We start from the raw sequence: 14,406 nt of genomic DNA, 5'->3' as shown, positions 1-14,406 counted from the left end.
AGCTGGATATCTATGAACATAAAACATTAACATCAAAGAACCGTATTTCATGGATTCTTGTGTAACCTAGAGAAGACAACCAGGTAGTCGGGTGTGCTTCTCTTCCCTAACTGATATAAATCTGCCCTGGAAAAGCTCAAAAAAGAAACACTGCAAAAATCTTACTATGAAATGGCGAAGTCAGGCAAAAAAACCAGTGATTTACTGAAACAGAAAGATTTAAAGTTTAAATTACTTGCAGAGTAACAACATATACATACTTTGGCCTGTTCCGCTTGCTTTTTCAGCTCCTCAGCCTGTGTTTCTAACTCTTCATTTTTCTTTTGTGCAATTTTCAGTGCCTCCTCTGCATCCAGCAAGTTCTGCTTAAACCCTTTGATATCTGCATCATGTTTAGTGATCATCTCAGAGGTTTCTTTTTCGTGCTTTGCCTGAAGATCCTTACACTGGTTTTGGCTAGTCTCAATCTGCTTTTTCTGACAGAAGACAAAACAATTGGAACACAGTTAAAGAAGCAGCAGTACAACATTCTGCACATAGGTCACTGGTGCTTTTTAAAGTTCTTCCTACCATGTCTGCCAGTTGATCCTGCATATTTTTCAGTTCTGCTTGATGAACCTTGAGAGTTTCTTGCTGACTCTGCTCAGCTTTCTGTGTTGTCTGCTCCACATTTTTCTGAAGCTGAACAGCCTTTTCATTTGCTTTTGTAAGCTCAAGTTGTATTTGCTCCAACTGCCTAGAAAGACCAAATAAAAGAACATTACTTTTTGCTGACAGCACGACAAGCACAGAGATGAAAGAGTCTAAATTATGCTGAAGTTCTATATCCTCCAAGCATTTAGAAAGACATTTAATTATTTAACACATAGAGAATGTTCTGCTAAATTAAATATACAGAAAGAAGTGAGGCCGAGCACTTGCTCGTGTGCAGAGCAAAGCAGCTGCCAGTTACTTTGCTCCCACTCTGGGGTTTTGTAAAGGTAAAGAACAACTATTCTACATACAAATTGTACTTGAAACAAAACACATTTTCTCTTGCTAGACAAAAATGTGGCCCAAGTCTTTTGTATATCCAAATAAACTGAGTTTCTCAGGTAATTAAATAATTATGAAGCACAATCACAAAACAGTCTAGATTATTAAAAAGGTCGTTTACTCTGAGTGATAAGAAGCACGTTACATAAGAATTTTAGAATTATAAATTTTATTTGCTCTTCAAATCACTCTGAGGAGACTGTTTTGATTAATTTAGTTTGATAGAATAAGTTCACTTGTCACATCAATGTGACACTCAGGAGTATCATGTTCAGATATTTACAAAAAGATAAAATGAGAAGTGCTGGGAGTGCTGAGTAACAAATTAACTTGAAAATGTTCTGACAATGCTGCAATACCTTTCTTTTAGCCGGAGCTCATCATTCATTTTCGTAAGCTGGGCAGAGCTGTCTCCTGAAGACTTCATGATCTCTGCAATATCGTTTTCAAGTTTGGCTTTAGCTTCAATCAGTTGCTGTTCTCTCTCTTCTCGCTCCTTCAATTTCTTCTCCATCACTGAGCAAGGCAAAGGTGAGCAGTTTAGTAAATTTAAGAGAAAGAGCAGGCACAGATTAGCTAGAAGATAGTAAAGGACTATAAGCAGAGAAATATTGATACTACAGAGCTTGCAAATTACCCCTTTAAAATTAAACATTATCATTGTTTGACTTTTGAACTGTTAACTGTAGCAGAAGGTTAAGAACTCTTCAGAAATAGTAAAAAAGCAACTAGTCAAGAAATCTTTCAGAAGTGATTCACTTCAGGGCATGAGAAGCTGATATGAGTTCTACCCTTATCAGAGGGTAACCAAGCAATATAGTAAGAGAGCTCTGCACATCTTACAGGTGAGACAACTCCCCAGCTATTTAGTAGAGCAGCAGAAGACAAACAATGCAAGCAACATAAAGCTATGGTGAAAAAATGACTTGATGCAGGGCAGGCACTGCCACCAAGGGCAAGAGCAGACTTTGGGAGGACTTCTAGAGTCCCAACAATGCCTTGATAGGCTTGCTTACAGGGTACATAATGACTCCTAATTTCTTTCTATGTTGGTTTTAAATTGAGATGTACAATTAGAAAGATACAGCAAGACTCCTTCCTATGAGAGAGGAAGAAGTGGAGAAGCCACTAAGGGACAGCCTTTTTGATGTGCTTTAAAAGAAAACACTACCTGGGGACAAAGCTTCTTAAACTTGCAATGCTCCAGCCTGGTCCCCAACCCTTTGTCTGGGATTTAACCATCACCACAGCATGATTTTGTTGCAATGTCAAGAAAGAATTTAACTATTGATTTGGAATACACTCATCCAGGAGAATCTTCTGCCTTACTGCATGTTTTCAAGAATTTAACTATTGATTTGGAATACACTCAACCAGGAGAATCTTAACATCATGTCACCTTGCTGTGTCACTAAACACAGTGCCACAACGGCGGTTTTCTGCCCAGAGAACAGGCTTCCTTGTGAAGCCATATGCATTTGGAAAAGCACAACGTGGCAAGCTCAGCAGGAGGCACACGAAAGCACAAAGCTGATGCATTTTTCAAAATGTTCCATTTTATTCCTTCCTTACCAGTCAAACTAGACTTCAGCTGTTCCAGTTCTGAGGACATGAGTGCAAACTGCTCTTCTTTTTGGTTTAGTTTTTTTACTGTTTCTATGCAAGTAAAATTTTGAAAACAAAGTTAGTAACTCCTTCGTTGCAGGTAATTCCACCTACTTGCAAGGTATATTACTCTTAAGAAGACAGGCTGCAAGTAATCCTGTCCTTTCCATAGCTGCCAAAACTGCAGTACCACCAAGTGTCAATTTGAAAACGTTCGGAAAAACCCCCTTTATTTTACATTTATTTTCTGCAGCTTTTTAGTTCTTTCTCTGGTTTAGCAGCAGACATACCTTGCATAGATTGTTGAACCTTTTCTGCTTCATCAGCTGCACATGTAAACTTTTCCTTCTGAAAAATGGAAAAAAAACTAAGGTAAGGTTTGGTAATAGCAGTAAAATTCAACCACTGAATTTATCTTAGGTATTTTTCAAGTACAAAACAGAATAGTCTTCACTTCTATCATAAGTAGATCTAAAGTTTTTGAATTAGAGTTCAACATATATATATTCAGCAACATAAAGCAAGATTTTCCCTTGCCTTGGTTGCAAGCAAGTCCCTAAACATCCTTCAGAATAACTTCATCAGCCAGCACAGCAAGAGAGCCGCAGCCACGGAGCCCAGGGTAGGAGACATGATCTCTGGGTCTCAATGCAAGAAGCTGCCCGTGCTGCTCACAGGCTGCACAGTAGAGAGCTGCAGCCCTGTGATCAGTCTCATACCAGTGCTTTCCAGCTTCACCAGCAGGAATAGATGCTGGACTGTGAAGGAAAGGGAGGATATTGAGGAAGATAGGAACTGAGACTCTTCCATCAACTTTAAATATTTACTATGGCCAGGGAAAGATTTTATGACAGGGACAGCAAAACCTAAAGCATGTCTTTTTGTTACTAACTCGGTGTAGTTTCTCAGGAAAATCCAACCCAGCTACAGAATACTTTGCAAATTTAATTAAATTTGCAAAATGAGAAATCAGATGAAAAATGTCTTCAGAAACCATTTGTAAGACAGGTGTATAGCAAGCATTAACTTGTACAACAGTTGCAATAAAGGGCCACGTGTTCTGTAATGACTAGTCTAAAAGAAAACTACATGCTGCTTTTGATTTGGTTTAATATTTTATCTGAAATCCCTAAACAGATGAGTTCTATTTAGACAAAACACCTGGGAACACAGAACTCAGGTGAAATGCTCTTTTCCTTCTGAGAATCAGATGAAAAATGTCTTCAGAAACCATTTGTAAGACAGGTGTATAGCAAGCATTAACTTGTACAACAGTTGCAATAAAGGGCCACGTGTTCTGTAATGACTAGTCTAAAAGAAAACTACATGCTGCTTTTGATTTGGTTTAATATTTTATCTGAAATCCCTAAGCAGATGAGTCCTATTTAGACAAAACACCTGGGAACAGAGAACTCAGGTGAAATGCTCTTTTCCTTCTGAGACAGATCCTATTGGTCATGAAACCTTGTCATCTTTTCATAAGTAAAATGGCTTTGAATGACTTTTCTCAGAGTTGATCCACAGATTTCAATTACACTCTCACCATGAAAACCAAAATCCAAAGGATAAAGTCAAAATTTTTGGGTATTACTCACCAAAATCTGAAGTTCCTTTTCCAAACTTCAGAAACCATTTGTAAGACAGGTGTATAGCAAGCATTAACTTGTACAACAGTTGCAATAAAGGGCCACGTGTTCTGTAATGACTAGTCTAAATTAAAACTACATGCTGCTTTTGATTTGGTTTAATATTTTATCTGAAATCCCTAAACAGATGAGTTCTATTTAGACAAAACACCTGGGAACACAGAACTCAGGTGAAATGCTCTTTTCCTTCTGAGACAGATCCTATTGGTCATGAAACCTTGTCGTCTTTTCATAAGTAAAATAGCTTTGAACGACTTTGCTCAGAGTTGGTCCACAGATTTCAATTACACTCTCACCATGAAAACCAAAATCCAAAGGATAAAGTCAAAATTTTTGGGTATTACTCACCAAAATCTGAAGTTCCTTTTCCAAAGAATCTTTAACTTGATTTACTGCACTCAAGTTTTTCTCAAGGTCAAGAAGCTTTTGCTCTTTGCCCTGCAGTTCTTTGGCCAGATTACTAGCCTAACAAAGATGATGAAATGGAGTAAAATAAAATTACATACATGAATGAAAAAATAGGAAAATTAAAAGTTGAATCTGAAAGAAATAAGTATAATATTAAAATCACTGTAAGATTAAAAAAAAAAAGAAAAACCAACTGAATTTAAAAAAATGTGATGTGTTAACTGAGTGAAGCTGATTTCCACTGATGACTACATACATCACAGTACAGATTGCATCTTGGAATATATCTGAAATCATTAAAATTTAGTTCTCTTGGAATTAATGGTGAAAACATTATTTAATGCCAGACATTTTAGAGTACATTCAAAATTTCAAAACAAAGTTACAGCATCAGTTGAATTAGTAGTTTTGGCTCTTTATTGTTTGTTGGTGTTTTTTGTTTTTTTAACTGATCAATTTAGCATTTATGCTTCAACAGGCTACTCAGACCAATTCACATATGGGGATGGAATTTTTCAAAAGGCTCTGTACCACACCCAGGGGTAGAGCAGAAACTCAGTGTGACATCAAAAATAGTCAAAGGTCCGTAGAAATCTAGTACCTTGGCACCATCTGTGAAGGGTTTACGAAAGCTATTTCCAGTTACTTTCCCACTGCTCTCACAATTAGAGCTCTACCTTGTCAGGTCATGCGTCTACTGGGGATGTGGAGAACCCCGAAAATGAAATGGTATCTCAGCGCTTCTATTCCTACCTGCAGTGGTGGAACAACTTTCCAATACTGAATGCCACTCTATCAACTTGAAAGAAACAATTCAACCAAAACTAAGAAAAATCTTGGTAAGAAGCACCAGATTGTAATCCGTGCTTCAAAAATGCTGTGAAATAGTGCCCAACAACATTGCTCTATAGCTTGTCCTAAAGAAAAGTTCCATCAGGATCTCTTTTGCTTTCTTTTGTTTCCAACAGCCTCTTCTATCACCTTGTTTAATAAGAGGCAAAGTAGTTAAGGTACAGAGGAAACATTTTCCCGTTGAGCCTCAAGTCACTTTATCTGAATACCTCTATCACCAAAGGTTAAAAACTTAAGTTGTGTGGATTCTTCTCCTAAATAAGCCAACAACTTTGCCATAACACGAAGCTTTCAGCAGAGACAGGCCAAAGCCTGCAGCAAGAATGCATAGAAAGAATTTTTTTTCTTTTGCTTAGTGGTACAGATCAAGCACTAGAAAACTGGTGAGAGACGTGACCCAGTTAACACTTTCTCTAAACCTCCTCAGATGGTACTAAGATACACATTCAATAAAACTAGTTTTTTTCTGTGATGTATTTGCTATAGCAGATTAGAACAGTACAAATGTGAAATAAAAGCAAAGTAAAAATAAAAGGATGGATGTTGATACAAACCTTGCTACTTCCATCAACCTTTTCAGTCTCTAAATTCTGAATTTGTTTCTCAGCTGCCTCAAGCTGCTTGCTAAGTTTCTCGATTTCCAATTTACCTTCAGAATTGGCTTTCTGAAGTGCAGCAAGGTCCAAAAGCTTTTCTTCAGCAGCTTTGATCTGTGGTGTAAGACTATCAATAACTTTGGTTTGTTCATTGTACTTGGCTTGCAGTACCTCTAGCTCCTTTACCTTTATTTCAGCTTCCTGCAATTTGTTTAAAGTGTCTTCCATTTCTACTAGATGCTGATCTTCCACACTTTCCAGTTTGGTCTTCAGGCTTTCCAGGCTTTGCTCTTTCTCCTCTGTGACTGCCAACAGTTTTGCTTTCAGTGATTCAATCTCTTTTAAATAATGAGATTTTTCATTTTCCTGCTTCAGCTTTAAATTTGACATTTCATTTTCATAGTCTAATTTAATCTTCTCAATCTGAGTCTTTAACTCTGCAAATTCGGCTGTCTGAGCCCCTACACCTTTGCTGAAAGAAACTTTTAGTTCTTCCATCGCTTGCTGATGGGAGGCAATTGCAGATTCCAGCTTCGATTTCCACAGCTCTATTACATCTGAATTCTCCTTGTTGGCGTGATCAAGCTTAGTCTTTAAGGACTCGTTTTCTTTCGCCATTTTCTCATTTGAAGCCGAAAGCGATTTGATCTCTTTCTGCAGTGCTTCTTCACTAACACCATACTTCTCTTTCAGTGAATTCATCTCGTTCTGGTGTTCTTTGCTAACCGCTGCCATTTTTTCTTGCAAAGAACTTATTTCTTGCAACAACGAAAGAGAAGTGTCCACATCATCAATGTGTTTACTAGACTCTAGTCTCCCTCGAAGCTCAGCTACTTCCTTCACCCGCAACGCTAGATCTCTCTCTAGTTCCATGATGCGAGATTTTTCTGATACCGTGGCCACCTATGATTAACAGCATTTTAAGAAAAGAAGAAAGAATTATAAAAGACATGTTTAATACAAAGACACTTAGGCCTCACTGAAAAGAAACCATGGAGCATTGCAAATTAACAGTGTTAGTGTATTCTTACCAGCATTTTGGATTGGAATACATTTGAGTTTCTTTGTCAACTCCTATTTCTATAGAAATTCTAAAAAACTCCCTGAAGTAAAACCTTAAGTAAAAGCAAATGCCGCTCTCACATAGAAGGCCAAATTGTTTACAAACAAGACCAAGTGTTGTTTCACTTATGTATAAATTATTGCTTTAAAAAAGAAAAAATGTCCACATCTGTATATTTCATGCATATTATATTCTCACTGAATGTGGACTATGATTAAATTCTTTTTTCTAAAGTTATCTAGAAATAACATTTTGCTCAACAACTTATAAACTATGTTTACATATATGATCAATGTTTAACAAAATGTTTCTCAGAGCCATTTCAAAGCCGACTGGAAAAGAACAGAGAACCCTGAGGTCTTTATTTGTTGAAATAATTGCTTCCAAATTATCTCATGCCAGCTATGACTGTCAGAGAAAAATACAAACACATTTTTAGCCTACAAATCCTTTGAAACTCCTATGTCCACTCCATTGTTGTCTCTGGAAAAGCATCCTCATGTTGTCTGAGCTTTTCCCTCACTGTTGAAGCACCTCGTGGCACGGAAAAGCAGGCAAAACTGCCACAATTATTTCTAATTAGGAAGTTACATTTCAACCTCCTCATTATCCCAACATCCTGAAAAAGGTATTACTTACCTGCAATTGCACTATAAAAGTACTTATTATAGAGAACATTCTTAGTTTTGTGATATTCATCCTACCTCAACTTCAAGAAAAGCTGCATGTGAGCATGGATCTCACTCTGTTGGAAAAAGGTATTACTTACCTGCAATTGCACTTTAAAAGTACTTATTATAGAGAACATTCTTGGTTTTATGATATTCATTCTACCTCAACTTCAAGAAAAGCTGCGTGTGAGCATGGATCTCTCTCTCTCTCTGTCTTTAAGAGCTGAACTTGGGACAATGTCCAGTGATATTTCAACAGGCAAAAGTATTACTAATGCTACTGGGATACCCATGAAAAGATTACATCATGGGTGGAAAAAAAGAACTAAAAAGCCACTGCATACCATGATTTAGCAAGGCAAGTAGTACAACAAATATTTAAGACCTGAGAAACCAAGCCCCACATACTAAGTTTGTGTTAAAAGCACTGACAGAGTCGATCTTACTTTTTTTGGATTTAATGAACATTACTACTTCTAAAATGAACCATTGAACATTCCTTCATGTCAATTCACAGTCCCATTTTCTACTTGTGACTTAGATTCAAGTATTAATTTTACAGTTTTAAGACATCTTACCTGAATTTTTCTGAAGACATGAGTGTACATATACAGGCATACACACACACAACACCAAAGCTCAAAATTAATGCTAATTTTTCAAGTGTTCCAGCTCTATCTATAGCAGGTGGCAGGAGCAAGGACCTGTTTCAGCATGTGTTATACCCAGCAGACTGTGTCATCAGAAATCTTCCACAACACAAATCAGTCTTGTTATTTAAATAGCGAAAACCATTACCCTAGTGTCTTCTAACTCCCTCTGGAGTTTGTCAGCTTTGGTCTTTTCAAAGAGCAGGCTCTGTTCAAGCTCCTTAATGCGGGCATGCTCCAGTTTGGTCTGCGTCTGTTAGTAAAAAGGGAAAGGAAGAGAACACAACGGTGCCACCATCACATGCCAGCACAAGAGGAGGGAGCCACATGCAGGCCGTGCTGCCAGAATCTTCTACCAATGATGAGCAGAGAAGATGCAGTGGATAAAATGAACAGGGAAATGCTATGGATGAGAAAGATGGACTGAGAGTGTAAATGGACTGACGTGTAAAAAAAAAATAAAATGAAAAATGTAAAAAAATAATATCACAAACGAAGAAATATGAACAAAAAGTTTCATGCAGCCAAGTAGAAGTTATTTATCAGTACATGAAGTTTTCAGCACAAATTAGAATAGTTATGTAAAAAATACATGTGTATATATACCTATACCTGTTCTAATAGGATGATAAGTCCCGTTCCTTGTCATCCCACTAACTTTTTTCTTTAATGCATTGGGCTCATTTTATAAATTATTTAATTACTAACTGGGGGACAAAAATTCACAACTGAAGCTCATGCGACAAATCAAAACTTTTAAACTTTTTTTTTTTTTTTTTTTTTTTAATAGTAGCTGTATCTCAAGTCTCAACCATAAAAATCCTTTTGGCCAAGACATGGGAACATTAAGGATCATTTGTCACTACAGCATGAATTATTTGAATAGAAAGAGAATGGTTGTCTCTAACTGCAGAACCCTCCTAGTTTTTCCCCCTCTTCCTCTTTCAAGAAAGAAGGAAGCAAGCGACAAGTAAGATTCTCCAAAACCAGGTTAAAAAGTGAAACAGTTTGTTTGCTCTATAGTTACTGAAGTCTAAATATATTGATATATATGTGGAAGTAAGGAAAATAAAGAAAGATCTTTGTAATTCTAACAGGGTCCTAAAGGGAAGCAGGAAGCAGATGAAACTAAGTGAGCAGGTACATCCTGTCTTTCGCTTACAAAGAGGTAGAATTTTTAGCAAGAACATAGAATATTGGATATTCAGGCGTGATACCCAGGTACTCCCCAAGGCCAGCAAAAGAACCTGAAGTTTGAGAGATGCAGGTAAAGTCCAGAAGCTGGCTCAAATCTGAGCTGCACCTCTGAAGTGGGGAAGGAGGTGGGTAGAAAAAGAAAAAAGAGATATAAAGAGGTAAGAGCCAGGTGCCAAGCTCATTTCTGAAGTGCCGATGAGTATTGTGTCAGCCTTGACAGGTCACTCTTAGTTTCCATTTACTAAACAATCCAAATTGAAAAGATTATAAAAGTCTATTGTTGCTTCACAGTGTCTTTTCCAAAAAGAGGAGCTTTTTGGGGCTTGCCCACATTGAGAGTAAGGTGGGTGTCCAGAAGAAGCCTGAAGTTGGAGATGTGTTTATTAACTGAAGGAGTTGCATCCACCAGTCCTGGTGAAAGTCATCTCACACCACTCGACTGCTGCAGTTAATTTACTGCAGAACCAAGGAACAGAGTAACCCCAAGCCCTAAGAACTGGTATTAAGAGAAGAGAGTCCTACAACCCGAACAGCTCCTGGACACCGGACTGAAAGAATCCAAAGAGGAAGACACATGAATAATTCCAAAGCCACACTGCTGCCAAAGCCACGGCGCAGCACTGCGTGCACAGCTGGCAGGACACTGCTGCTTCTCTGATCTTTGTAACATGATATTTAAAAAATCCCTACAGAACTGTGTTATTTATAGAGTGACAAGCTGATTAGTGCTGCTTCCAAACCAGCCACAGCAGTTAAAGATCTTATGGAGTCTCTGCAGAGTAAGTGGGATGGGATGAGTCTCTTGTTTTGCTTCAGGCCTATTCTCCTCCAAACACAGTATTCCTTCTGACAGCGTCAAGTTATCTTCTTTCCCAAAAGAACGCAGACATCTGGTGGTTTAATTTTTTAAACATTTTTTCATCTGAGAACAGTTGGCTGTTTTACTACGTAGCTACCAGGTCCAAAAGACTAAAATCCACGAACGCCAGAAGTTGCTTCTTAGATTTGTCTTGGTTTTGAAATTCCATAGCAGATTTGTTTCTCTATCAGTGGAAGATCTTCAGTAGGAGAAAAAACCCCCGAGAACACAGATTACTGGTTTTGCCTCCCACAGCCTTTGAAAATAGAGCTAAGTATTCTAAGGGAACTAACAATATTTTATAAGCGACCATAATTCAGTCCCGTCTCTTGAGACAGGTTAGTACTAGTTCTGATCCAAAGCAAAATTCTAAGTCCAAAAATTAATCTATTTTTTTAAATTGAGTATTCATACCTTCCTTGCTCCAATTCACCAAAGAGATCTATTAAAAAACAAGAAACCCCAAACCTGACAGTTGCAGAGTTCTTGCATCACTTTGCAAAACATGCTCTCTCAAGTTTTTCCACACTACATAAACCCAAACCACTTTGATCCTTAATTTTATAGACATCACTTTACTACTGCAAAGATCGGCTACACCATCACTGATTACTGGTTTTTATTTTAATCCCATCTCTTATATGTTATAAAGGGAAATAAATTAAAATCCTAGCAAAATGAAATAAGAGATCAAAATCCCCAAAACTCCAGAGATCTTTACCAGACACCTTTTTCCCCATTTAGGAGATGACAGATTATCCTTTAAACAAGTCTGATTTCCAAGGACAGGCTCCAGTTTCCCCAAGGTTAAAAATCACTGCAAATTTTTGAATCAAATGTCTCTCCTGATCATCTAGAGAGAAATGTCATTTTTGAGGAAACCCAGAGCACAATTAACTGAGAAGAGCAGACTACTATTAAAAGGAAGAAAAGAATTTGATTGTAAACTGTAACTTGGATGGAAAAGAAAAACAGAAAAGAAAAGAAGAAGAAAAAAAAAAAAAAGGAAGCATCTTCACCTTCTCCAAAGCTTCGCTGGTGTGACAGGGAAATGGGATGAGCCTTAGTCTGCCTTGAACCTTCAAGAATTCCACTCAAACTTCAGAGACCAGTCATCACCTATTTTCAGCATTTGTGTATTCTAGCTACCCTTCCACTTCAAAATAAACCTTACTGTTAAGTTTTCCATCTATAGGCCAAACTGTAAAATTGTGCTGAAGCCATAAATGCTGATAATCAGTTCTAGGATAGGGGCAAGATGACCTTCAGTCCCTTCGTGCTGGGATAACAATCACAGAACACGACTGAGATTATGAAGCATTAGCCTGGAAACTAAGTGATCCCCCACTTCTCTCCTTTAGAGAGTGAAGATGTCCATTTTAATGGAAAAAATTAGAGTAGGGAAATCGGGAGTAAAGATAGGATTAAACAGGGAGTGCACAAAACAAGAGAAAGGAAGGGCACATGCAGATTTACTTCTAACACACCGTGAGCCTGATTGGAAGAATAGAGGAGACCCAGATCGCTGAAGTAGCTTCGCAAAAGGAACACCTAAGAATGCACAGCAGGAAACCAGTTTTAGTCTTGAGAACTTCCTATCTCGGCTGGGGATGCAGCAGAGGAGGCAACCTGGGGTCAATTTTCCCAAGTCCAATCAAAGTGAGGGCTTTTAAATTCCACTAGTCTGAGCTATGAGCGCAAGAGGGCTGCTTAAATGTCTCGTAAGGCAATTCCTAGTATCCGGCAACATATATTTTTCCTACGTAATTCAGAGAAGGTATGTGAAGCTACAGTAAAAACAGACAGCTTTGCACACTAAAGATGTTTTTAATCATCTCAAAGAAACAAATAAGGGGAGGTGGGAAACACACTGATTTTTTTTTTCCTCTGAAAAATGTATTGGCAAGTTGCATACAGCATCTATCGAACAGCAGTAGGAGCTCAGAGGAAACCATGCAGGATTTTGTCATGAAAGCAACTAAAATCCTACACTTAAATGAAAGACATTTCAAGATCCTGGACAGTCATTTTCTATGAGCTCCTACACGCTTCAATTAGATGCAAAGTTTTTGACCCTAAAGAATTCTAATGACACATTTGCCCTCTCTCCAGTTAATGGGGATTACAACGTTTAGTCATTACACACATTCTTTTCGAGAAATGTTGTAATTGCTCTGAAAGCAACATGCACACAAATACTAGAGTCAATGTTTCAATAACAGATTATGCAGTTAGTGAATAAGTATAAGCATTTTCTGCACACAATCTGTTAACATGGGATGTCTCTGCACATTTAAGTGCCCTCTTACATTTTCTGGGTCTTCCGAAATCTGCCTCTTTCGCTATCAGTAAAATTAAAAAAACAAACAAACAAAAATATTTCACCTGCAGACTTAGCACTATCATTCCAACACAAACAACAGGATACATTGCATTATCTTGAATTCACTTTAAACTCTTGAAGTTACACAGCTTGACAAACCACAGTCTTTAAGATGGTTTGCCATGACTATTGACTGATTTAACAAAAAATAAAAAAATTAAAGTTTTCCATGGACTAAACAATAAGAGGAGCATTCTGTGAAGAGTATAGATAGGTATCTTAAAATGAATGGAAGACTAAAATAAAAGAAATGTTATATGAAATGATTAATTTTCATAAGGCTAGCACTTTAATCATAAATTGTTCACAGGAACACAAGTTAATTAAGTTTGTACTTCATGCTGTGCAAGAAGTTCTAATATTTTTCTGATTAGACAACAACAAAGTAGAACAATTAATAAGTATGTTGCTTTTTAATTAGAAATTTGGGATAAAAATTGGTAGCGTTCAGATATCTGAGAGTAATCCTTCATTAAATACTTTCTAATCTGATTGAGTAATAACATACTGTGTTTTAGCCCAACATTATAGCTATACAAACAGTAAAAAGATAAAAATTGCACACATTAATTGCTGTTTAGATTTTGTGTGCAATAACTTTCAGGACAAAACATTCTTTGTGAATCAATCTTCCTCTAGGAAAGCACAGGGATTATTAAAAAAAAAAATATTTGAAGACAAGCAGGACTAGTCTTCAACATTAATTTTCAAAGACACAAGTATTAACTTGCAGTTTCACAACTTCAAAATGATTTTTTGTTGGTGGTTACTTTTAAGCAATTTTAAAAACATTAGTAAGATATAATACAAAGTAATATAAAATATGAAAAGGTAGAGTTTTCTATGAATTAAATTATTAACTCTAAACAACTACAGCCATTCCACAGTACAGCCCTTGTTAAGTAACTGCGTTAAGGGTGCAATGCTGTAGTTTCAGGACAGTTTGCTTCCTCAAGGACTGCACAACTGGGAATCACTTCCATGTGCTTTGCATATGCTTGGACCAATATTGCATCTATTCATCATTCCTGCCTTTCTCTTCCAGAGAACAGAACATTTAATCTGGACTGATTGCATTTCTGTCTCCTACTACATATCCTGTTTACAAAGCTGGAGATATTTTACCTCTAGGTCTCCTTTGGTAATGGATTCTTCTTCCACACGGAACTGAAGGTCTTCAACTTTCCTGTGGGGACAATTCATTAAAATTGAGATAACACTCAAAGAAAATGCTTTCAAGCTCACTTTTCAGTGTCATTGTGATTGTACCAGCAAACTGCCAGAAACAACAAGAATAATTCTCTCACAGGAAGCACCAGAGAGAAAAAAGATGCTGTCTTTAAAACACAACCACGGACAAAGGAAGGCATCAGTCTTCCTGCAGATCTATAAAGAAAGTATTTTATTGTATTTTCTGACAAGTTAAAAAGAAAACCTTTAA

At 37.2% G+C, this 14,406-nt stretch overlaps 1 protein-coding gene across 1 annotated transcript in view; it reads right to left on the bottom strand.

Moving 5' to 3' along the window:
- Positions 1 to 14,406, bottom strand: part of CLIP1 (CAP-Gly domain containing linker protein 1) — a 61,142-nt gene that overhangs the window by 24,716 nt on the left and 22,020 nt on the right. The window contains exons 7-16 of the mRNA XM_014962927.1: positions 14,091 to 14,151; positions 12,892 to 12,924; positions 8,675 to 8,779; positions 6,101 to 7,045; positions 4,635 to 4,751; positions 2,931 to 2,988; positions 2,608 to 2,691; positions 1,395 to 1,551; positions 571 to 736; positions 261 to 476 (exon numbers count right to left, since the gene is read on the bottom strand). Coding sequence (XP_014818413.1) covers positions 261 to 476; positions 571 to 736; positions 1,395 to 1,551; positions 2,608 to 2,691; positions 2,931 to 2,988; positions 4,635 to 4,751; positions 6,101 to 7,045; positions 8,675 to 8,779; positions 12,892 to 12,924; positions 14,091 to 14,151 — 1,942 coding nt within the window. The remainder of the gene's footprint in view (positions 1 to 260; positions 477 to 570; positions 737 to 1,394; positions 1,552 to 2,607; positions 2,692 to 2,930; positions 2,989 to 4,634; positions 4,752 to 6,100; positions 7,046 to 8,674; positions 8,780 to 12,891; positions 12,925 to 14,090; positions 14,152 to 14,406) is intronic.

The sequence above is a fragment of the Calidris pugnax genome, unplaced genomic scaffold (genome assembly GCF_001431845.1).
Source record: "Calidris pugnax isolate Ruff unplaced genomic scaffold, ASM143184v1 scaffold32, whole genome shotgun sequence".
Lineage (NCBI taxonomy): Eukaryota > Metazoa > Chordata > Aves > Charadriiformes > Scolopacidae > Calidris > Calidris pugnax.
This window is presented reverse-complemented; position numbering and strand designations above follow the sequence as displayed.